The sequence below is a fragment of the Pan troglodytes genome, chromosome 2 (genome assembly GCF_028858775.2).
Source record: "Pan troglodytes isolate AG18354 chromosome 2, NHGRI_mPanTro3-v2.0_pri, whole genome shotgun sequence".
Lineage (NCBI taxonomy): Eukaryota > Metazoa > Chordata > Mammalia > Primates > Hominidae > Pan > Pan troglodytes.
The window spans coordinates 122,285,650-122,309,946 of record NC_086015.1 but is presented as its reverse complement, the minus strand read 5'-3'; the positions used below and the strand labels follow the sequence as shown (position 1 = coordinate 122,309,946).

The following is a 24,297-nucleotide window of genomic DNA, read 5'->3' as shown; positions in this document are numbered from 1 at the left end:
GTTCTCAACTTTTTTGGACCCAAGACCTTATTTCTGAAGAATGCTCTATGAATTATTTTTTAAAAAGCATTCTGTCATTTTGGGTCTATAAAAGATAATGTGAATAAGATATGGATTTTAAATGGATATTCTATTATTAAGTAGTGTTATAAAGTTTATTTTAATATATGATTTAATATAGCATTATGAATGAAGAGACATTTTGACTTTTCATTTAACAAGTGACATACAGTGCAATGAGAGAAATTGAATATTTTCAAAATTTTTTGCTCAGTCACTTACAAGGATATGTCAAGAACCTTATGTTTGCTGCCTTTTTCCTGTAGTCCTGAAGAGTGAAGGAACCCATTGTTGTTGCTGTTTCAACCATTGATGGAACATCTGAAGGGTTTGGGATGAAATTAACTCTAGAATTTTATTTGTCATATTACTCAATGGAGTACATAGTGAGAAGTTTTAAGAGAAGACATAATTATAACAGTTTCTTTACACATTGGTTTTATTTGTGTAATTATATATAACCTAGTCATTGAGCAATATGTTTTCGAAAGTATTCATTTCTTTTAAAGTACTCTTATACATGGTTCACTTTTTAAAAATGTTATTTATTTTAACCATTTATTTCTTAGCTAATATATTTATATGGCTCAAATTTCAAAAAAAGTAAGATATTTATTAGTAAGTTTTTCTCATATCCTGGCCCCATTCACTCGATTTGTTTCCCCACAGGGCATTAGTATTGTCAGATTTTTTTTTTAAAGTATAATTCTAGAGTTATATTACCCATATACAGTCTAATATATTTACATATTCCCCAGTGCACCCCCATTTCCTACACAAGTAGTAGCACAGTTATACCCATTTCCTTATTATTAAAAAATTTCTTCATAACATTTCATTGTATGGATGTAACATAACTTGCACCCTGTATTGATGAATACTTAGATGGTTTCCACTGTTTTACTATTATAAACAATGCCAAAATGAATAACTTTGTACATACTGTTTTGCAATGTAAAGGTTGCTTAATTTAACCGCATAAAATAGATAGCATTTGTCAACTTTTAAAATCACATGCTTTTGAGAATGAGCGTAGATTAAAGGGCAAATTGAAATTTAAGGTTATATTGAGGCATCAAAAATAAATAAAAACCTTAGTCTGTCACCCAGCAGTTGAAAGTCTTGCATTTTCTCCTTATTTATAAAAAATAGTTTTGGGGCTTTCTTTTAAAATACAGTAAAATATGACATATTTGAAATTGCTATTTGCAAACTTTTTTTTTTTTTTTGCAAATAATACTTTGTGGGTGCAGATAATACTTATTCACCATAAATGAAAGAAGTCAGTTTGATGTTATGTTTGCTGCGTTTTCATTTTTTCTTTTTTTTCCCCCCAATGGATTTTGAAGTATTGGAGACGTTTTTAAGTCTTAAGAAATTTGATCAGATAATGCAATATACAGAGCTGGTAAAAGTCATCTTGAGTTGAAGTTTCAGGATTTAACATTTATGTTCCTTATTGACTTCAACAATTCTAATATTTCTTGTATTTAACCAGTAGTCCTTTATAGATATAAAACAATTGATTTAAAACCAAGTGTAAACCAGTGTAAAACCTTAGGATTGACAAAGTTACCAGGCTGTCACCTCTGATCACCTGAATAATAAACCAAACGACTAGGTCATAAGCCAACTCATCTGACACTTACTGTTGTACGCATTCCCTGGATATACAGGCAGAGGTTCTCAGAAGCTCTGTTTTAAAAGAAAATATATTATTATTTTATATATTGACTTAAAAATCAAAATAGAAGCGCCATTACCAGCTTACTAAACTTGAAGGGTTTGTATACAGTAGTTAAACACTGATGTTGGCAGAAATTAAGGAGGAAAAGGGATATTGGATATTATAATCAGTGTCTCTTACATGTGTCTTTGGAAAAGTAATGGTTACTTATTAGAAACCTGGAAGTTCTTAGCATTTGCCGTGAACAGTACATTATATTAAATATTTTTGTTTAGTACTATAGGAAATCTGCAATAAATTACAATTTTATTATTGTTTGAAAGTCCTTGTAACAGTAACGTCCTAAGACAGCTATCTAGGGTCAGTAGAAGAGAGGAATGAAGGTAACTTTTGCATATGTTCTCTAAACTGTTAATTTTCCCCAGACTGAGCAACTGCCTGGTATAGTTGTCAGAATACAGGCTTCTAGGCACCACCCTAGATGTGCTGTCTGAGAGTCAGGTAAGATTCATGATTAACTAATAGAGAAGTCATTTGGAATTGGTGAGGACATCAGGGAGCCGGGGGAGGGGGGTGGTGTGGTTGGGGGGGGCGGCAGAGGTGTTGTGAAAATAGTTTGAAGAAAGTGGGCAAATCACAGGCTTTGCTGCCAAATGGCTTCTGTAAAGATTCCACCACAAATCTAGTGCTAGGTCACTGGTTTCTGTGGTCCTTGAAATGCTGACCTAGACCTGACCCAGAACTGCAGAATTCCAGATTAGAGAGACACTTTAATCTTTCTAAGAAGCTGAGCTTGCTTCAAGCTTTGTTAACTTAGTTTATGATTATCTAAAATAGTCTTAGTCCTGTTTACCGTAGATAACTCTACTTATTTAGTCCTGAAATAGTGATGCCAAATGTCAGTTTGGATTCAGACTTCTACTACTGTTTAGCCCTGAAATAGTGAGGCCAAATGTCAGTTTGGATTCAGGATCCTATTACTGTTTAGTCCTGAAATAGTGAGGCCAAATGTCAGTTTGGATTCAGGCTCCTACTACCAGTTGCCATAGGGTCACCCCTTGCACATCCCATAGACACCTCAAACCCAAGAATCCTGAAATAAAACTCATCATCTTACTCCAGGCCTGATCCTTTCTTTTTTGTTCTTTTAAAAAATATTTATTGTCTACAGTGTATTAGGCACTGAGTGTCCCAAGATGAATAAAACAAGACATGTTCTCGGCCAGGCGTGGTGGCTCACGCCTGTAATCCCAGCACTTTGGGAGGCTGAGGCAGGTGGATTACCTGAGATCAGGAGTTTGAGAGCAGCTTGGCTAATATGGTGAAACTCTGTCTCTACTAAAAATACAAAAAATTAGCCAGGTGCAGTGGCTCACGCCTGTAATCCCAGCACTTTGGGAGGCCGAGGCGGGCGGATCACGAGGTCAGATCGAGACCATCCTGGCTAACACAGTGAAACCCTGTCTACTAAAAATAAAAAAAAATTAGCCGGGCGTGGTGGTGGGCACATGTAGTCCCAGCTACTCAGGAGGCTGAGGCAGGAGAATTGCTTGAACCCAGGAGGTGGAGGTTTCAGTGAGCTGAGATCATGCCATTGCACTCCAGCTTGGGCAACAGAGCGAGACTCTGTCTCAAAAATAAATAATAAATAAATAAATAAATAAATAAACAAGCAAACCATAAGCCTGGAAGTCATCCTTGATTCTGTCTTCATTCTTATGCTACATCTAGTCAGTCTTGAAATTCTGTCAATTGTTTTTGTTTACAGCTTTCTGGACTCTCTTTTCTTCTTTGTCATTTTAGGTACTGATCATTTTATCCTGGACTATTAAACTAGCTTCTTAATTAATCTCCAGTCTTCCGTTATTATTAATACCTCTCTTTAGTTCAAAAATTTCCACACCATCTTCTGCTGAGCTGTCGGGGTTCTTCAGTTGTGGGGGCTAAACGGTGATCATTGCCTGTACAGGGCTCCAGGCCTTCCAGTGTTTCAACCAGAAGTGATTTGCTTTTTGCTTTCTTTCGTCTCGGGTTACTATGTAACATTGCATTTGAAAGCACGTGGAAAGTGATTACTTAGGTAAATAAAACCTGGAGAACCCTTGTTCTAGTGAATCGTCATTCTGCAAATGATTGGCTAGGATGATATTTCTAAAATAAATCTGATAATTTCATTCACCTGCTTAAAACCCTTCAAAGCCTCACTGTTGCCTTAGGAGAAGGTTTGAAATTTGTAGCATATGCATAGTCTAGCTTAATTCCCCAAACTCATCTTCTGACATTTTTTGCATGACCCTTAATTTTGTTTCCAAATTTCTTTCAGCCCTTCAAGCCGCTTTTCTATTACATAACCTCTTTTCATTGCCTTGACTGTGGCCTGCTTTCCTTCCTCCACGTTCTTCCCTGTACCATTCCTCTCCTGTCTACCAATCCTTTAAAGCCCTGCTCAGGTATTCTTACTCCTGTGAAACCTTTGTGGGTCATATTGAGATAAAATTAACTACTCCCTTCTCTGTAATATTTCTCTGCCACCATGCTTATTCCTGTAGTTTGCACATGGTATACTGAACTGGAACCATGTGCATATGTATCTGTCTTAGACTTAACAAGCGGTGAACTCCTTGGGTATTAGGCCCACTATTTTCCTCTTCTCGTCTCATCTCTTCTCTCTCGACAAGGTCTAGGCTGGAGTGCAGTGGTGCGATCTTGAATCACTGCAGGCTCAACCTCCCAGGCTTAAGTGATCCTCCCATCTCAGCCTCCTGAGTAGCTGGGACTATAGTTGTGTGCCACCACACCTGGCTAATTTTGTTTATTTCTGGTAGAGATGAGGACTCGCTATGTTGCCCCAGCTGGTCTCAAACTCCTGGGCTCAAGGGATTCTCCTGCCTCAGCCACCCAAAGTGCTGGGGTTACAGGCATGAGCCACTGTGCCCAGCCCCACTATTTCTTTTGTCTTTGTATTCTAGAGGTAGTCCTTAGCCAATTATGGGCCTCAATCAATGTTTACTGAAGTAAATGGAACCAAAATTGGCAGTAGGTGCTGCTAGGTTTCGGTAATTCTTAGGAATTCATAATGTTTAGGATGTATACATTGAGTTCTCTGGTGCCCCCAGAGCCAGCCCAACTCTAGATTAATGCTTGAGATATAGACACAGGTTGATAGGAGAATAATTGCTCTACTTCATATGTGCCTTTCCCCATCAGATATCAGGTAGCTTGAGGGACTGCTTTCAGAAGTGTGAAAAGGTTTGCAGTTTGGCACAATGCAAAACTATTTTATTGACATATAATTCATATACCACAACATTTACCAATGTAAAGTGTACAATTTGATTGTTTGCAGTATGTTTAAAAAATTTATGCAGCGAGTACCATTATCTAATTTGAGAACATTTCCATCACTCTCCAGAAAGAAAACTTGTACCCATTAGTATTCACTTCCCACACCCTTGCACCCTCTCTCAGTCCTTGGAAACCTCTAATCTAGTTTCTATCTATATAGACTTGCCTTTTCTGAACATTTCTTATCAATGTAGTCATGCCATATGTGGTCTTTTGTGACTGGCTTCTTTCACTTTATATAATGTTTTCAAGGTTCATCCATGTTTTAGCGTTTATCACTACTTTATTCCTTTTTATTGCTGAATAATATTACATGTATGGATATATAACTTACTTTTTATTTTTTCATTCATCAGTTGATGGACATTTGGGTTGTTGCTACTTTTTGGCTATCATGCTGTGAACACATATTCTATAAATATAGGTAAAAGTTTTTATGTGATATGTTTTTATTTATCTTGCATATATAACTAAAGGTGGAATTGCTTAGTAATTACAGAATTGGCAACTCTGTTTAATCGCCAAACTGTTTTCCAAAGTGACTGCACTCTTGTACATTCTCCACAGAATTGTCTGAAAGCTCCAGTTTCTCCATATCCTTGTTAACACTTGTTATTGTCTTTTAATTGTAGCCATTCTAATGGATTTGAAATAGTATCTTGTAGTTTTGCATTTTTATAATGATTAATGATACTGGACATCATTTCATGTCTTTGCCTATTTATTTACTTACTTATTTACTTACTTCATTGGGATCTTGCTCTGTTGCCCAGGCTGGAGTGCAGTGGCACCATCAAAGCTCACTGCATCCTTGAACTCTTGGGCTCAAATGATCCTCCCACATCAGCCTACTGTGAGTAGCTGGGACTACAGGTATGTGCCACCATGCCCAGCTAATTTTTAAATTTTTTGTAGAGACAGGGTCTTGCTATTTTCCCTAGGCTGGTCTTGAACTCTTGGCTTCAAGCAATTCTCCTGTGTTGGCCTCCCAAGGTGCTGGTATTCTAGATGTGATGCACCTGACCTTTATTTGTCTTTTTGTTACTGAATTTTAAGATTATTTATGCTGGATACAAATCCCTTGTGTATGACTTCCATTCTGTTGGCTCTCTTTTCACTTTTTCGGTAGTGTCACATTTGGAACACCAAAATTCTTAATTTTCATAAAGTTGAACCTCAATTTTTTTCTTTTATCACTTGTGCTTTTGACATTATATCTAGGAAATAAGTGCTTTAACTCCAGTGAAATTTCTTTTGCCTATTTCCTTGACATTTGTGTTTTTCAACACCAAGGTAGCCATGGAATAATTGTAACTTAATTAAGGGCCTGCAAACTTCTATAGTCGCAGGATCAGATTCATAAAACCAGATCCATAAGTCAGATAGGCCATAATTGTGTGTGTGCTTGGGGATTGGAGTGAGGTTGGTGATTATGTGCCCTGCTAGTCTTGAAGAGGTATTTGCAAGAATCTGTTAATCTGGTGAATAAACACTTTTAAAATGTAGATTCAAATGTTGTATAAACAGACTTTGCACTTTTTGCTAAATGTTTAAAGAACGCCATCTAAATTAACTATGTGCTGAAATCTTGGACTACAGTTTAAACTTTATGTGATAAGAAATTTACAAAGGGAGAGTAGTTGGGTAAAATTTATCAGTATAAGTTGATAACTGAGAGACTCATAACATCCAGACTTACCTTATGTCTGCTACGTGAGTTTTTCAAAATGTTAACAATAGTAATCTTTCTTATTTGTTTCATATTTTGGAGTATAGGTTGTTTGTGATAATTTTTGGTACATTTCTCTTTTCTTCCTTTCAGTGCCAGTTAAAGGAATTACTAATTGTCTATTCTTGCTGGAAAGTACTGATTTCCATTTGAATATAACAGTCTTTTTGCTGAAACTTTCCTATGGTTGATTCGAGCAAATACAGAAGCCTTCTGTTTGTGGACTGAATGTTCAGCCAGCTGTGACGTAGTCACTATTATCAATGAAGCTTATTCATCACTTTCCATGCTGGTGCATTGTACGGGACTAGCAGAGGATCTTGGAGACTGAATGGAGAGCTTCTCCTTGCTTACCTCCATACACTGGTGGTATTAAGTGATTCTGTTCTCTATCTTTTCCAGACCTTGTGGATAATTAGATCTTTTTGTTTTCCATTGATTCCCAATAGTGTCTTGCAGATGGTAGGCACTGATTGAGAATTTGTTCATTTTCTAAATTAAAAAAATGGTAGTTAATGCTCTTAGGAGATAATTTTATGTTCTGTTCTCTTATATGTGAGCATTTATCTTATATCCATTGTCATTTTACAAAGGCAGAGGCTAATAATGTTTTTATGAAAGAAAATTAAGTGGCAGTTGATGATTTTATGTTAAAAGCTTATTACTCTTTAGGGAAATTAAACTTTTTAATATTTAATTTTGTATACTTGTTGAATATTTAGATTAAATTCACAGGTTAATTATGGTATTTCACTTGAATAGATGCAGCTGTGGAGTACAAAAAGCTTATTTATCCCAGTTCATGACTAGAATACAGTAGATGTTGTTATAAAACTAAGCCTGTTACATACTTTGGTAAAATCATGTGCCCTGAAATATAGTAGGCACTTATGAGAGCCTCATAAGACACGGTCAGACCACCATAACATAGATATTGGGCCTGCCCACAACAATAGGTGTTCCCTGTATGTGTTATGGTTAGTGGGGATACAGAATATCTGTGATGGAACAATAATTGAATTGTTTCTGACTCCGTCTAATTTTCTGTTGCATTTTAAAAAATACTCCCAGAAGAATGGTGTATGTTTGCCCAGTGCTTCCACTCTGGTCCTTTCTAAGTGAGTTTTATGGGCTCCCTAAGCCTGTGACCTGTATTTTTAGGAGATGCAATTCTCTGGATCTCTGTGGAATTTATATTGGATTTGAGAGGGCTGTACATTCCTTAGACACTAGGTAATTCCAGAGGAGCTGGTTGATTCAACGGATTTCATTCAAGGGACTTGTATTTTCCTTGGGAACATTTCAGGAAATATTCATTTCTTCCAATCAAGGAACTCTCCCTTCCTACCTACACATATATACATACCCTTGCCCTTTAGAGATTCCCTGAACCCACAGGATTTCTCTGGGTTGAAAAAATGAGTCTTGGTTTGAAATCTATTGAAATACTTCAGGTTTCTGTTGTCCAGAACTAACTTCTAGGTGGAGACCCTCAAGTTGCCCAGGGGTTAGAAACAGTGAAAGGGACTATATTGTTTCCCTTTGGATTTTCCATAGTGTCTACAATACTGCTCTGTACATAAAATGTGGAAAATAAATGTGTTGGCTATAACTCTTTATCCATTTTTCTTCTCCATTTATATATATGTGAATCTATGTAAGATTATTAAAACCCAAGATTTTTCTAGAATTTTGTATTTCATTCCCAGGTCTATCTCCTATCTCTCAGTTAACTTACTTAGCATCTTTATGTTTACTGATCTCCCCTTCATAACATCAGGACACTTAATTGAATTGAGTGAACAGAATCTAATTACAGATTCTGACCCATCTTAAGTAAGGCACATTATGCATCCATACTTTCAAAACATTTCTCTAAGCCATTCTTTCTTGCCTGTTTTCCTTGATATAATGCCGGTTCTCTTCACTTCACATCTAGGTTATTTCAGTATGTTCACAACTGGTCTGTATCCCTCCCTCTATTCTCTCTCCCTTTCATATCTGTCTACCACACTGCTGTCAGAACAATGAAAACATAAATATATCCTTCTTTTGCTTATAAAACTCTTCAGTGGTTCCCTGTTGCATTTTGGGGGAGAGTCCAAAGCCTGAACTGTAAAATCATGCCAGTCTCTGTGAATCTCTTTGTAACCTAACTTTCTGCACTTTTACTGTTTATTACTGTGCCTCAAAGTTTATTTTTATAAAAATACCATCCACTAGTATGACCCCGAGCCTTTGCAGATGCTCTTCCTCTGCCTGATACTTCTCCTTAATATGTCTGGAAAACCCCTGCTTATCCTTTGCTGCTAAAAAGTTATCTCCCCTTTAGAGCCTCTCTTAAATCCGAAAGGCCATTTCTTTTCATCTGTGTTTGTATAGTATAGTATAGAAAATAGTACTTCTGTTATATCACTCTATTCATTGCTCCTTAAACTATTTTTGGGCTGATGATTTTGTAAAATGTAATAAAAATGAAATACTAGAAAAATGAAGTGTAAAAAACATAAGATAGCCTCATCAAAAAAATTGTTAGCTTCAACAGACCTAAAATTACTATTAAAATGCTATAAAGGGGCTGGGTGTGGTGGCTCATGCCTGTAATTTCAGCACTTTGGGAGGCCGAGGCGGGCAGATCACGAGGTCAGGAGTTCGAGACCATCCTGGCTAACATGGTGAAACCCCGTGTCTTCTACTAAAAATACAAAAATTAGCTGGGCGTGGTGGTGGGCGCCTGTAGTCCCAGCTACTCAGGAGCCTGAGGCAGGAGAATGGCGTGAACCCGCGAGGCGGAGGTTGCAGTGAGCTGAGATTGCGCCACTGCACTCCAGCCTGGGTGATAGGGCGAGACTCAGTCTCAAAAAAAAAAAAAAAAGCTATAAAGGTTTTCTATATATTTACTCTTAACGTGTGTATTTAGCCATCTTCTTGTGGATCAACAACCAACAATTCACAGGTCTGCACTGGTCCAGGGCCACATTTTGAGTAGCATTGCTTTGTAACATTTATCAAACAATTTTACAATCCTTTGCTTGTGTATTTGCTCTTGCTTTCCTCACTAGACAAGGGTTGTGTCTGATTGATCTTGTGTTTTGTCTTCCCATCTTTTGTTCCCTCCTCTCAAAATCTTAGTTAAAACCGTTCATGACACAGGGTTAATCAGTAAATGTTTGTTGAATGAATTAAGAGTAGCATTGGTCTTATTACCCTATAATCACAACTGGCCTGCATTTCTTTGGGTAGGGTTTTCTTTTAGTTTATATGGGACTTAGAACTTCATGATGTCATAGTGAAAGCCTACTGGAGAAAGAGCTTTCTAACTCAGTCTGAAGTAGAGATATTAATGTTGTAACATGCTTCAGTTTTGCTGATCTCTGAGAAACCTCACAGTTCAGGAAGGAGACATTTCCATATTATTAGCACAAGTGATAAAACAGTTCTTTGCTGTAGGAGAGGAGAATAGAACTCGTAGTGCCATTGAAGCAAGTTTTTTTTAAGCAAATAGTTGCTTTGAGTTACAAATGCAATGCTTTTTTAAGCTTTTTGTTTTTACTGACAAACCACATGCAGATGCCATTCTGTCCTCCAAGTTTCCCACCCCGAGGACAGCCAGCTGCCATGCACTTCCCCCATCCTCATTCACAGATCATTAATCAAAGATCGTTAATCAATATGTCTTTAGAATCTGCAGTTTTGAAAGTCATATTCCCAGCTTTGGAAGGCTGCAACTTGCCCAATTTCCTGTGATTTTGGAAAAGTGTTCTGCTATGGTGGAAAGCACTGGAAACCTGAGTTCCAGCCTAGGTTTTGCAACTAACTGTATGACTCTGGGCAGGTCATACTCCCTTTTTAACATGTGTCCTCATTTGAATTCCAGACTGAATTATCTCTAGGGTAGCTTTTTAACTCTTCCTTTTAGTCCTCACAGGGGTTAATTGACATTTGCTTGCTTTGCTTGTGGTCTTTTAACCCTGGCTAGTGATCTTCATACACTATCATGTACATACTGTGCCAGCAATTAGGATATTATATTGACATTCTCTTTGCTTTTTTTCCTCCTACAGTATACTGTACTTTCCTCAAAGATACCTTATTCATCTTTGTATTAGCTGCTCTTGGCCCAGTGTCTTAATTCATGCCCTATTAACGTTGGTTGACTTGAGCTGAACTCTGTCCCTTGCTTTCGCTTCAGACCTTTGTTTAGCAGTCTGCCTATCAGGTGAGAAAACTTGGATTGGTTGCATATTTGATATCCAATTAATATATTACAGAACTGTTTAAGGTTGTAAAAGTAATAAAGCCCAGTTGGAGTAATGGTGATCAGTCATATGCATGTGTAAAACAGATGAAAGTTGTGGTTATTCATTCATTGTTCTCCTTAGGAAGGTCTTATTGATTATTAGCTTGTTGAAGGATCTGAGTTGGTATTCGTCTGTCTGTGCCTTCTTGGCTTCTGGCTGCAGGAAAAAAATATGTGAATTTTCTGCCCACAGACTGTCCAGCCCTGCCAAGGCAGCCTGCCAAATCTCAAGTCACATGCCTAGTGAATTGCTGCTACATTTTTTCTTCCTTGTCTTTTTCAAGGCTACTGATGTTGGGCTGTTTGCCTGGTGTCCCTGAATCGTAGCCCTTTTAACTCTCTGAGTGATGAGCTCCAAACATTGTTTAGCAGCAGAAGCAATTTTTATTGGTACTAGATTACCTCCACTGACTAGGCCAGGCTTGTTTTTATGGCTCCACACTACTAGGCAGGACTTCTAGAAGTGTCAGGCTTTGGACTTGGTTTAGTCCTTACTCCTGAGCTTGAAGCCCTGATTCATACCACCTCATAGTTCTCAGTGTCCACCATTTGTTCCCAGTGTCCCTAAACCTAGAATATTTGTGGGTGTCGTGTGAGAGGCAGTTTGTCCTCACCCATTTCCTGGAGGAGAGGTGTTCTCATCCTCTGGGATGAACACAAGAAATAACCCTCACACTTATCTGGCCTCACTTTTCTAGTTAGGCATTCTATTTTGCATTCCATTCGCAGAGCTGAGCCTTGTACCTCTTTATAGTATCTTTCAAATACCAAAATGTGGAAGCACCATTAGGAAGGTTAGTACTTCCAGTTGTATTTGTAAGGATGGTGATGGATTTAACCTGAGCTTCCACATGTTTTCCTGGTCCATGTGTTTGTGAGATAGGTTGCAAGGGTTTAGTGGACAGATGTCTAGATAAATGAATCTAATTAATGCCTAACCTTATGGAACTGCTAACCATAACTCTCCTTTACCGCTGTGTTCTAAGCAACAGCCATGGTCTTAGAGTGACCTCATTACCCAGAGTCACATATTCTGCTGAGGGATGTGGAGAAAAGAGGAAGTTGTGAGACTGGAGGAGAACTTAGAAAATTTTCTTTTATTTATTCTTTGTATTGCCTTTTCTTTTTGCTCAATTTCTGTGTTCTTCTCTTTCTTACCTGAGAAGCACTAGTGTATACATGTAAAACCTATATTTCAATATGAACCCATCCTTTCCAGCTAGAAAATCTTGGAAGGGTTTACTATCCCCTCTAAGCTGTAGTTTCCTTCTCTGTGAAAACAGACTGTAGCCACTGCTTAACATGCATGGCTATATTACATATTAAATAACATGGTGAAAGTATGTACTTGGCACCATGCACTGCTGACCTGGAGAACACTTTAGTAAAAGCTCCTTTCCATTTTCCTGTTAAATTGAGCATACAAATTATTATTTACTATAAATTCCCCACTTGTGCCTATATTAGAAACTAACAGAAAATGTTACAGATAGTATAAAGCAGAAATTGAGGCACTTAATGAATAAAATTCAGTTCAGTTCAATGAACATTTATTGCATACCAGGCACTGTGAGTGGAGAAGGCAGCTTCTTTTAGAAATTTACAGTCTAATGAGGAAAACAGATGAGTGAATAGACATTTAAATGGGGTGCGATGGGTGCTTTAGAGGCGTGACTGGTTCCTCTGCACATAAGGTAGAGGGCACTTGCTCTCATTCAGCGGGAGAGGAGTGAGGGGTGGCACAAAGTCAGGGAGGTAAAGCAATGGATTTTTGAACTGTGGCTCCTTGAAGAGAGGGCGCACATTCCAGGCAGAGGGAAGTACATGAGGGAAGATAAAGTATGAAGTTGCCTAACAAGTGTAACTGCAAATTGTTCAGGCTTGCTTAATTGCAGATTGTGACATGGCAAGTGGCAGGAGGGGAAGCTGTTAATGGCCAGCCCATGGAAGTCCTTTTTGTCGTGCTGAGAAACTTGATTTATATCCTATAAAGAATGGGGGCCATTCATTTCAAGGCTCTATACTGAGGTTGTGACAAGATCAAATTTGCATTTTTTAAGAATCACTCTGGTGCTGGTGCTCAGGAAGACAAGGGAGAAGGAGGAATAGACATATCAAGAAGCTGGTGCCAGGGGTTCAGAGGAGAGATGATAAGGGGCTAAACTGAAAGAGCAAATGGCAGAGGGATAAAGAGGAGGAGACTAATTGAGGAGACCAATTTAGGAGGTAAAATGAGTGATAGTTTCATTGTAAAGGATGAAAAAGTGTCAAGGGTGACTCTTAGGTTCTTTTGTTGGGTATATGTAATTGGAATGGCAAATAAAGATCAGATTTGGGGAAAAAGATGATCAATTCAGTTTCAGACAAATTGAATTTGTTCTGCTTGTGGGATGTTATCCAAGGGGAGGGAAGACCAGCAGCCAGTTTGATAGGTAGGTCTGGGGCTTCACAGAGGTCAAGGCCAGAAACACAGCTTTTTAACATTAGTCTTCATTGATGACAGTGACGTTAGAAACAACAAGTAGAATGATCCCCTTGTCTTTGCATTGTGACAGAGACAGAAATTTAGAATATGTCATAAATGAAGCTGTCGTTAAAAATATCCAGTAGATTCCCCCCTTCCCTCCTACCTCAATTCTCTCATTAATGGAGATAGAATATTGTTATCTCCCTTTTCTCTTTCAATTCCCATAGTGCCTTTTGATTTGAGATATAGCTTTGAAATTAAACAAGATTGAATTTTGAAGGGTTTTAAATTTTAATGTGATACTTTACGTAACTCCAAGCTGCATTTTAATGTGGCTCAGCATATATTCTGATGCCTCTGGGAGTGCTTTAAAGTAATTTATTATTATTATTATTTCATTATTAGATCTCAGACAGAAGTTTAGAGAAAATTATTAGAAAAAGTCCGGACGTATTCCTTAGGCTGTGGAAGGGATAAATGTAAATGCCTTGGTGGCAATGGCTTCTTATCTTCTCACGTGACTCATCCTGCCTTTTCTTTCCTGGAAGGGCTCTGTGGTTTTAGATCAGAATCAAGGTGTCACTGAGTGGCAGCTTTCAGTCAGTTTTTGCAGCACCGCATTTTTGGGATAATCTTCTACACCTTCACCTTGCTCCCTTACCTTTCCCTCCTCTTTTCTCAGCGTGGAGGGTACACTTCATTTTATTTCAGGAGATCTTAGGAAATCATATTCTTGGATGTTCTTGATTTATTCCTTTACTTTCTATACATATATTTCCTTAATTATCTTCTTGTCAATATTGAGATTTATGGTAACCTGTCTCTTCCTACCCTCTTTCATTTGAATTTACATGGAAAATCAGCCATTCTGTTCTGGCTCCCTTGAAATTATGGGTTTGTCTGTCTTCCTCCTTCCCTTCTTTCTATTTTTTTCTATCCATTAAGGTAAAACATCCCAGATCCAATCACTATACCCTACTCCCAATTCATATGTATCTTTTAAACCTCTTTAATGTTCTGGCTACATGACCAGCAGTTCTTTTCTTAGATACATTTTGTATTGACTGGGAGGTTCATGATCTCATATAGTTCATTTCATTTTCAGCAACATTAATTGTTGAAGGGCCTTCCTTACATAACATGGAGATATCATGATACATTAACCAATGTGCTTTGTGTCCCTGTTATTTTCTGCAACCTTCTGACGGCTTTACTTTTTCTGGTTATAAGGGGAGGGGAAGGATACTTCATCAGGATGTAAAAAAGAGGCAAATGTCTGTTTTTTTTTTTTTTTGAATTTCAGAAATTACAAAGCCTGAGTCTGGCTATAAGACTGAATTTGAAAAAACAAAAGTCAAGAAAAAAGATTTTATAGACTAGAAGAGGAAGGAGAGCTGGGTAGGGGGCTGAATGAATCTAGATAGTGGGATTGTATTTGAACCCCCTAGGAAGGTTTGATAAATTCTAGAGGAGAGTGGACTTCCCCCTACCATGACTTACCCCACCCACTGACGGAAGCTAAAAAAGCAGAAAGACCTGAGAGGAAATGTGCCAAGATTAAGTTTCTGCCTCTCAACTAAATGGAGACTCACAACTGAAATTGTTTAGTCATAGAAAAAAATAAAAATAATTATATTACTTTTTTTACCCCTGTGATTTATGGAGTGGGATTTGCATCTACTATATCTATATTGAATAACTAACAGTGAGATATAGTGGAAAATTGCTTAGGCTCTGAAGCCAGATTGATTTGGGATTAAATACTGGCTCTGTGTAATACCCTAGGCTAGTTACTTAATCTCTCTGAGTCTGTTTTCTCATTTGTGTAACTGGAATAATAATACCCACCTCATTTGAAGTGTTTTGATGCATGGATAGGATATATGTACAATATCTAGAATGGTGCCTGGCTGATAGGAGGTACTCAGAAATACTCTGCTTACATTTTAATCTCAGTATTATGTCTTTATTTTGTGTTCTTAAGACTTATAGACTACATCTAAACCCTTCTTTCATATGACAGCTCTACACATATTTGAGGGCCAGTGTCCTTAACTGAGTCTTGTATATTTGAGAAGCCGTATGCCATAATGTATTCTGGAGCACACTTCTTAGATTTGAATCTCAGCTAGCCCACTTACACACTTAGGTAAGTTACTTAACTTATTTGAACCTCGGTTTCCTTATTTGTAAACTGGAGATGATATTAATAATACCTATCTCTTGGGTTAGTTGTGAATATCAAAGATGTTAATACAGATAAAGACCTATAGGCACATGTTAGTTAATTATACATACAGTTAATATCTTATTGTGACAGAGGCAGTGCTTACATGTTCACCTAGTCCTGTTTTGTTTTCATCTTTAGAGCCAGACTTAAGCTGTTTTTTTCTGCCTTCCTTGCAATTATGTTGGGGCCATGTGCTTATTCTAACTGGTAGACTACAAGTAGAGGTGATATGTGTCATTTATGACTCAAAGCCCTTTGCCATGTGGATTGTGGAGGCTGCATGTTGAGATGATGGATTCACAAGGTGATACTAGACTGAATTTCTAAATCACCATTTGGAATTAGCTTCTGAATGCATATAGGACATTGTATGGGCAAGAAATAAACTTTGTGTAAAACTGCTGAGAGTTTGTCATTGTGCTGTCAAGGCATAATCTAGCCTATGTAGGTTAATATGACTAATATTGGTAGATGAATACTAAATGAAACAAACTGTCGAGGGGTCATTTTTAGGAGAAGGCCTTTTCAGTGAAGTAAGGTATTCATTAAGATATCCTCCTTAATGGTATTAAGGAGGAGGGAGGATTTTATTGAAGAAACAGAAACAAGGTTAAAAAAGGAACATTAATTTTTCTATTTGAAATGGGTTTTATGTAAATGCATGTTTTGGTGATAAAACTCTTTGTCCTTCTTTTTATTGTCCCATATCCTATAATAGAATTTTCTTTCTTTAAAGCTTCTTAACATCTTTCTAAATGGGAAACAGTTATATTCTGGAGTGGTCATTAATAATTTTATTAGTGAATGAGTTTATCAGCTCCTTTTTTTGGGAGAAGATTTTATCAAAGGTTATGGAGGAGAAAACGTAAGAGTTCCAATTAAGTTTTTGAGGAAAGGAGGGGGCTTTAAATGCAGGCTAAGAATGAAGCACAGTGGATGTTGTATTTTCCTCTAATTTGGTATTGTGGTCTCTCTCTGGAGAGTTGCTAGAAACTCTAGCTCTGCCCTGATGGGGATCCAAGGGAGATGGCCTTAGATGCTTACAAAGTGGCTTTACGTGATACTTCTTTATCCCGGTGGACAGTCTAACCTAAGTGTCTAACTCATGACCAGGTTTCCCTCTTACAGGGAACTTGAATATACTGGCAGGTACCTTTGTGGTTCGTGCCTGACTTGTGTCCAGTGTATGAGATAGCCACTCTCTAGGAGAGCCATGACTGGGCAGAGAGTTAGGTTTGGTTGTGTTGGTCGGGTGAGACACAGAGGAGGCATGAAATAACAAGCAGTGTATGTTATTTACAGACCCAGAAAGAAGAGGGCAGCACACCTCAGGGCCAGCAGGAGGAAGGGGAGTCATCCAGGACATGTACTCTCAACTGGCGGTTGGGAAGAAGCCAGAAAGAGATAGACATGTGGGTGGAAGTCTTTACTGGGGTCCATCTTGTTACCCAAGTAAGTTTCCCACAGGGAGTTCTAATTGGTGGGTTTAGAGGAAGCAGGCACAAGTTCTATGTAGGCATGCTGTGTCTGAGAGGAGGTCACTGTGGCATATCTGCACAGTATGTATGGGGTGTGGAGGTCAGTGGGGCAAGTCTAATAGGCTCTGTTTAGCTGTCCCACAGGGAAGTGGTCACCAGGAGGCAGTTATATAAGGGAGATGTCTGGATCAATCACATTGAGGAACAGGGAAGAGGTGAAGAACTGGAAACTGTGTCAGGGATGACTTACCCTTCCATCTGATATGAAAGAAATTCAACTTATGTTTAAAATGAATGCCAAAAGCTGAGCACAGTGGCTGATGCCTATAATCCCAGAACTTTGGGAGGCTAAGGTGGGCAGATCACTTGAGGTCAGGAGTTTGAGCCAACATGGTGAAACCCCATCTCTACTACAAAAAATACAAAAATTAGCCAGGCATGGTGGCATGTGCCTGTAGTCCCAGCTACTTGGGAGGCTGAAGCAGGAGAATTGCTTAAACCCAGGAGGTGGAGGTTGCAGTGAACTGAGATCACGCCACTGCACTCCAGCCTGGGTGACGAGTGAGACCCTGTTTCAAAATAAAAATAAAATAAAATAAAATGGATGCCAAAGCAACATAAAATAATTATAAGAATTTGCTACAGTGGAAGATGTAGTTAGAACTCAGCTCACTCATAAACACAAGTGATCCTTGAGGTGAAACTTGGTGAGTGGCAAAGTGTTGTCAACCACTGTCCCAGATGTTACTCTGCTTCCCTCACATAAAGTGGTAAATGGGTTTGATTCCTGGGAAATGAGTTTTCAAGTATCTTTAACCACTTAACAAGAAAATGCGACTTCTTAAAATGTACTTCTTAGGTTGACTCATTGTGAAGATAAAAAAGAAATACCAGAATAAAGTGTGAGAAAAAATACAAATCAAATATTTAAAAATTTTTTGGATACATTATATTTGTACATATTAATGGGGCATACATGAAATTCGGTTACATGCATAGATGTGTAATGATTAAGTCAGGATATTTAGGGTATCCGTCATCCAAGTATTTATCATTTCTGTGTGTTGGGCACGTTTCATTTCCTCTCTACTATTTGTGTTGAAAAATACAACCATTGTTGTTAATTGCAGTCACACTACTCTGCTATCAAACATTCGAACATATTCCTTGTATCTAATGGTATGTTTGTACCCTGTAACAAACCTCTCTTTATCTCACTTCCACCCTCTACCCTTACATCCGTCCCAGTCTCTGGTATCTATTGTTCCACTCTTTACCTCCATATGATCAACTTTATTAGCTCGCATGTATGAGTGAGAACACATAATACTTTTTGTGCCTGGCTTATTTCCCTTAACATAATGACTTACAGTTCCATCTGTGTTGTGACAAATGACATGATTTCCTTTGTTTTTATGGTCAATAGATTTCCACTGTATAAATCTAAAATATTTCCTTTATTCATCATCTGTTGATGTACGCTTAGGTTGATTCCATATCTTTGCTACTATGAATAGTGCTGCAGTGAATGTGAGGGTACAGGTGACCCTTTGAAAGACTGATTTCTTTTCCTTTGGATAAATACCTGGTAGTGGGATTGCTGGATTGTATGGTAGTTCTGTTTGTGGTTATTGTTGTTGTTGTTTTTTGAATGTCCATATTGTTTTCCATAGTGGCTGTACTAATTTACATTACAACCAACAGTGTGAGAGTTCCCTTTTCTCCACATCCTCACTAACATCTGCTATTTCTTGCTTTTTTTATTAATAGCCATTCCAACTGGAGTAAGATGATACCTCATTGTGGTTTTGATTTGTATTTCCCTGATGATTAGTTATGAGCATTTTTTTCCGTATACCTGTTGGCCATTTATATGTCGTCTTTTGAAAATTTCTATGTACGTCCTTTGACTCTTTTTACATGCTATTAATATTTTACTGTTGATTGCATATTCTGGATATTAGTCCCTTGTTGGATGAATAGTTTGTAAATATTTTATTCCAATCAAGAAATTTTCTCTTCACTCCTTTGATTGTTTCTTTTGTTATGCAGAAGCTGTTAAATTTAATATAGTCCCATTTGTCTATTTTTGTTTTTGTTGCCTGTGCTTTTTAGGTCTCAGCCATAAAATCTTTGCCTACACCAATGTCCTGAAGAGTTTTCCGTAAATTTTCTTCTTGTAGTTTTACAGTTTTGGGTTTTACTTTTAAATCTTTAATCCATCTTGAGTTGATTTTTGTATATGGTGAGAGATAGTGTTCTAGTTTCATTCTTTTGCATGATTATCTAGTTTTCCAGCACCATGTATTAACGAGGTATATTGTTTTTACATTGTACCTATTTGGAGATCTCTGAACTTCTGTATCTGGATGTCTTAATCTCTTTCTAGACTTGGCAAGTTTTCATCTGTTATTTTATTAAATAGTTTTTCTAACTCATTCTCTTTTAGGTCACCAATAATTTGAATATTTGGTTGCCTTATTGTGTCCCCATACGTCATGAGGGCTTTGCTCTTGTTTATTGATTTATATTGTGTTATTTTAAAAGACCTGTCTTCACGTTCTAATATTCTTTCTTTTGTTTAGTCTATCATTAAAACTTTGAATGTATTTTGTATTTCATTCCATGAATTCTTGAGAGTTTCTATTTATATCTTTTTTATTATATCTATCTCTTTGGTTAATTTCCCAGTCACATCCTGAATTATTTTTCTGATTTCTTTGTATTGTTTTTCAGAGTTATCTTATAGCTCAGTGAGGTTTTCTTTTTTAACATTTTCAACATTTTGAACTCTTTTTCTGAGATTTCATGAATTTCTTTTTGATTGGGATTTATTGCTGGATAACGTGTTCCCTTGCAGGTTTCATATTTCCTTGTATTTTTATGTTTTCTGTGTCCTTACATTGGTATCTGTGCATCTGGTGTAACAGTTGCTTCTTCCAATTTTGTGATTTTGCTTTCATAGGGGAGGACTTTTTCCTGAAGATGAATATATGGTGTCGGTTGGGTAGGGCACTTTGGCTTGATTCTGGGTACATGCAATAGTGCAGTGTCTGTATGATTTCTTTGACTATAAACAGCATCAGTGGTGTCTGATTTTCTTGGCGGCTTAGGGTACAGTTGTCAGAGAAGGCTGTGGTGAAGTTGTGCTGAGATCCGGGATGCCAGTCTTCAGGCTTCAGTGGTGGCAGCAGGGAGCTGACTGTGCCTGCCCTTGGGCCCAAGGTGGCATACATTGGTACCAGTGTTAGCGGGTCCAGGCAGGCTTATTCTTTGCCTCCAGGTGGATTGTTGAGGTACCAGGCATGGCAGTGGTGGGCTGTGTGGGTGGAAGAGTTCTTGAGCCCCTGGCAGTGGATGTGGCATGAGCAATGGCAGTGGCAGCAGTGAGACAATCCTCTGAAACCCAAGTGGTCTGTGCTAGTGTTGGCAGTGGCTGTGACCAGTTGGGTGGGCTGAAGACCTGCAGGTAGCATGTGAGGGGTGGGTGCCGTCTGTGGTGGTAGTAGCAGGTTGAGTGGACCTGATCCTAGACACTGGGAGGAGTGCTCAGGTGCCACGGGCAGTGGACTGGATCAGGCAGTCTCCAAGCTCCTGGATGGTGTGCTCAGGTGGAAGCAGCAACATCTGTGTTGTGGACCTGCTATCAGAGAAAGCTTGGTTGCTTTCCCTGGGGGCAGCCATAGGCAGGCAGCTGGAGGGTGTGGGCTTTTCTTGCACCTCAGCCCACAGCAGTCTGTAGCTGCAGTGGTTGTGGGCAGTGGAATTTGTCCTCAGGATGCATGAGAATGCATGGCCGCCCCTCTGTTGGGCTGGGGGTGGGATTGTTGCTCTAGACTCTTGACCTGGGCCTGGTTGCAGGGCAGGACGCAGTCCATTGTGGGCTAGGCTCTTAAAATGGCACTGTGCTGCAGCTGCTTAGGACTCAGGGGTTTGTGGGACTCGATGTGAGCTCCCTGTCTGGAACAGTGCCTTCGTGTGGTTTCTAGGGCACACCTTATGTTACTTTCAAGGCCTCCGAGGGTCAAAGGGCTCTCCCCTGGCTAGGATTGTTGTAGTCCATGATGGGAGTGTGGACCACTGGGGTCTCTCACCCTTTCTCCACACTGGGGAGTTCCAAGATGATCCCTGCTGAGCAGGCTACCTCATTTCCCTCTACTTTCTTGCTTTAGATGTTTCCTGTCACTTTGCTGAATTTCAGTGTTCTCTCTTGGATGATCTATTTGAAGTGTGATTTTTCTCCTCACTATTTTGTTTCTTCTTAGTGGAGGAGGTGAGTAGACATTAGGAGATGCCTCTAATCAGCCATCTTGAAGCTGGGACATTGTCTTTTTAAAGAATTAATACCCAAGACCAAACTAGAACATGCCTCAGAGGTTCCAGATATAGCGTGGGGCACTGAGGAATGTGGTCCTGCCCCTTAGCCACAAGGGCCCTGCAAGCTGTTGCTGCCTGTCTGAGGGCAACAGAAATAGACCTCAAAAAATAAACTTATGCAAACCAAGGTGCTGGGACCTCTGAACTCACCCTCCCAGGAGTGTCCAAATCAAGTATTTAGGTGGCTTACTTAGAGATCCAAGCCAGGGCAACATTAAAAGAAAATCTGGGGAATATGTGTTTTCTTGCTGCCATTTTCTCAAAGCAGACATTATGATAATATAAAGTGAAATATGGGATAAATGATCACTGTCCTAATGCTGTGGATCAAATATTTTTTCACATATCAATTTCCATTAATAAATGAACATGCCCTGGCTTAGACCCCTAAGAGCAGCTGGTAAAATTCAGTATCTCTTTTTTTCCTACAGAAGTGGGTGACAGGAAGTTCACTTCTTAGAGAATTTATGACTATTTTTGAAAATATGATTATGAAAAGTAATTTCTGATATTGAGGTTAGAATGTTACATTATGGGGGTTGGTAAAAGGAAGGAAGGACTCTCCTGTTATCTTTCATATCTCTCCTGGTCCACTGTAGATTGCCATGGTAGTAGGAACTTTGATACATTTGATACATTAATATGGTCCACATGGAAATTATATGAGGAATGAAGCAAGTGGCTTATAACTTCGGGGAAGAAGGGTTGCCTATTTCCAGTTTTCAGAATGTTCACTATCTTCAGACTGGAATAAAAGTTTGATTCTATCTCTAGTCTCCCTGGTAGCAGGAGTTTTGTTCTCCTTTCCTGTACTCGCTGTAGCAGCATGGAAACTTCCTTGGAACCCCAGATCATGGCAGCAGTGGTAGATTCCTACTTTGAGATACTGGGAAGTAGGTGAAGAGAGCTTTGGGCACTTCAATGATGATGGTGGTTTTGGGGTCATGCCTTCGGGATTTCCTATATACAAGGTGCTATTTGAAAGTACAGACAATAGCATGAGAACTAGAAAAGATAGCTTCAAGGTTTGAGCCTGTTACCATTAGCCAAAAAAGAACAAGTTGGGAAAACAAACTAATTTTTAAGGAGAAGACATTGACTTCATTTTTGGACATTGACTTTGAAGTGATGATTATTAAAATGGTGGCTGGAAGTTTGACACACCATCTTTTTTTTCTTTTTTAAGGTTAGAAAGAGGAATTTACTGGGGCATATAACAAACCATGAAATACATACAGCTTAAACTGCCTTTAGGGCTGGGCTGGGAACACATAACTTGAATTTAGTTAAGGCTGTCTCTTCTATTTCATGTATCGGTTTCATGTTCTGTTTTTTAAAAAATTTTTATTAATTTCAACTTTTAGATTCAGAGGGTACGTGTGCAGCTTTGTTAAATGGATATATCCTGTGACACTGAGGTTTGGGGTACAAATGATCCTGTCACCCAGGTAGTGAGCGTAGTACCCAATAGGTAGTTTTTCAGCCCTTGACTTCCTCCCCCTGCCCCCAGTAGTCCCCAGTGTCTGTTGTTCTCATCTTTTTGTCCATATGTACCCAATGTTTAGCTCCCACTTATAAATAAGAACATGCAATATGTGGTTTTATGTTCTTGCATTAATTCACTTAGGATGATGGCCTCTAGCTGCGTCCATGTTGCTGCAAAGGACATGATATCATTCTTTTTTGTGGCTGCATAGTATTCCATGGTGTATGTGTACCACATTTTCTTTATCCAGTCCACTGTTGATGGCCACCTAGGTTGATTCCATGTCTTTGCTATTGTGAATAGTGCTGCAGTGAACATAAGAGTTGATGCTTCATCTTTTGTGAAAAGCTGGGGCTAACAATGTTTTGGATAGAGACTTTTAGGCTCAAATTAAAGACCCCCTCACAAATTCGTTATTTGATAGAGCATATCTTTGAGATTCTAGTTCAGGTTTGTGGAAGTATATGATTCAATATATAAACTCCTAACAACTTTCTATGAGCACATCTTTTTTTTTTTTTTTAAATCCAGCAGGGCTACAAATTTATTTGTCATATATGGTAAAATCTATATGAAATGAGTAAATTTTTTTAAGGAAAGATATTATTGAAGGAAATAGAAAAGTGGTGGGATAACATTTTAAAAAACATATATTTGGCTTTGTGAACAAAATGATTTTATTTTAACTTTTTTGTTCAAGGCAAAATCTCTTCAATAGGAGGAGATAGAGGAGAATTTCTTCTCCAGAATATAATCTGTAGCCATCTGCTGCTGTATCTCATTATGTTCTTCATGTAATTAGAGCAATTAGGATGAGGCTTGCACTGTATATTGGTCATGGAAAGAGGGTTGAGCTATTTCTAGGCTTGTTTTGAGAGACTGGAGATTAATGGCCTAATCTTTTAGGTAAATTGATAGAAACTGAGATATGTTTAAGCTAGGAAATAGAGAAGGGCAATTTTTTTTTTTGTTATCTGTTATGTTGCTTTCTTATCACCATGGTAACTAGGTGTTTTGACAAATATATTTTTAATGAGATTAACTCATGATAAAGAAGAAAGTAATAGTGATAAAGAAAATGATAAGAGAAAGATTGTAGAATGAAAGAATATGGGCTCTGTGGCATAGTGATATGGTG

At 38.3% G+C, this 24,297-nt stretch overlaps 1 protein-coding gene across 48 annotated transcripts in view; it reads left to right on the top strand.

The window, feature by feature from the left end:
• The window catches only part of IGSF11 (immunoglobulin superfamily member 11), a 446,505-nt gene that overhangs the window by 138,814 nt on the left and 283,394 nt on the right, over positions 1–24,297 (top strand). For 5 of the 48 annotated variants that reach the window (XM_063807033.1, XM_063807028.1, XM_063807027.1 and 2 more), the window contains 2 exons: positions 15,612–15,737; positions 17,121–17,270. The exons of 36 other annotated variants lie outside the window; for them this stretch is intronic. In XM_063807033.1, the coding sequence (XP_063663103.1) occupies positions 17,183–17,270 (88 nt within the window). In that variant the 5' untranslated portion in view covers positions 15,612–15,737; positions 17,121–17,182. Of the gene's footprint in view, positions 1–15,611; positions 15,738–17,053; positions 17,271–24,297 lie in introns of those variants that run through there. 7 more of the 48 variants (XR_010155723.1, XM_063807029.1, XM_016941700.4 and 4 more) reach the window with 4 other exon arrangements.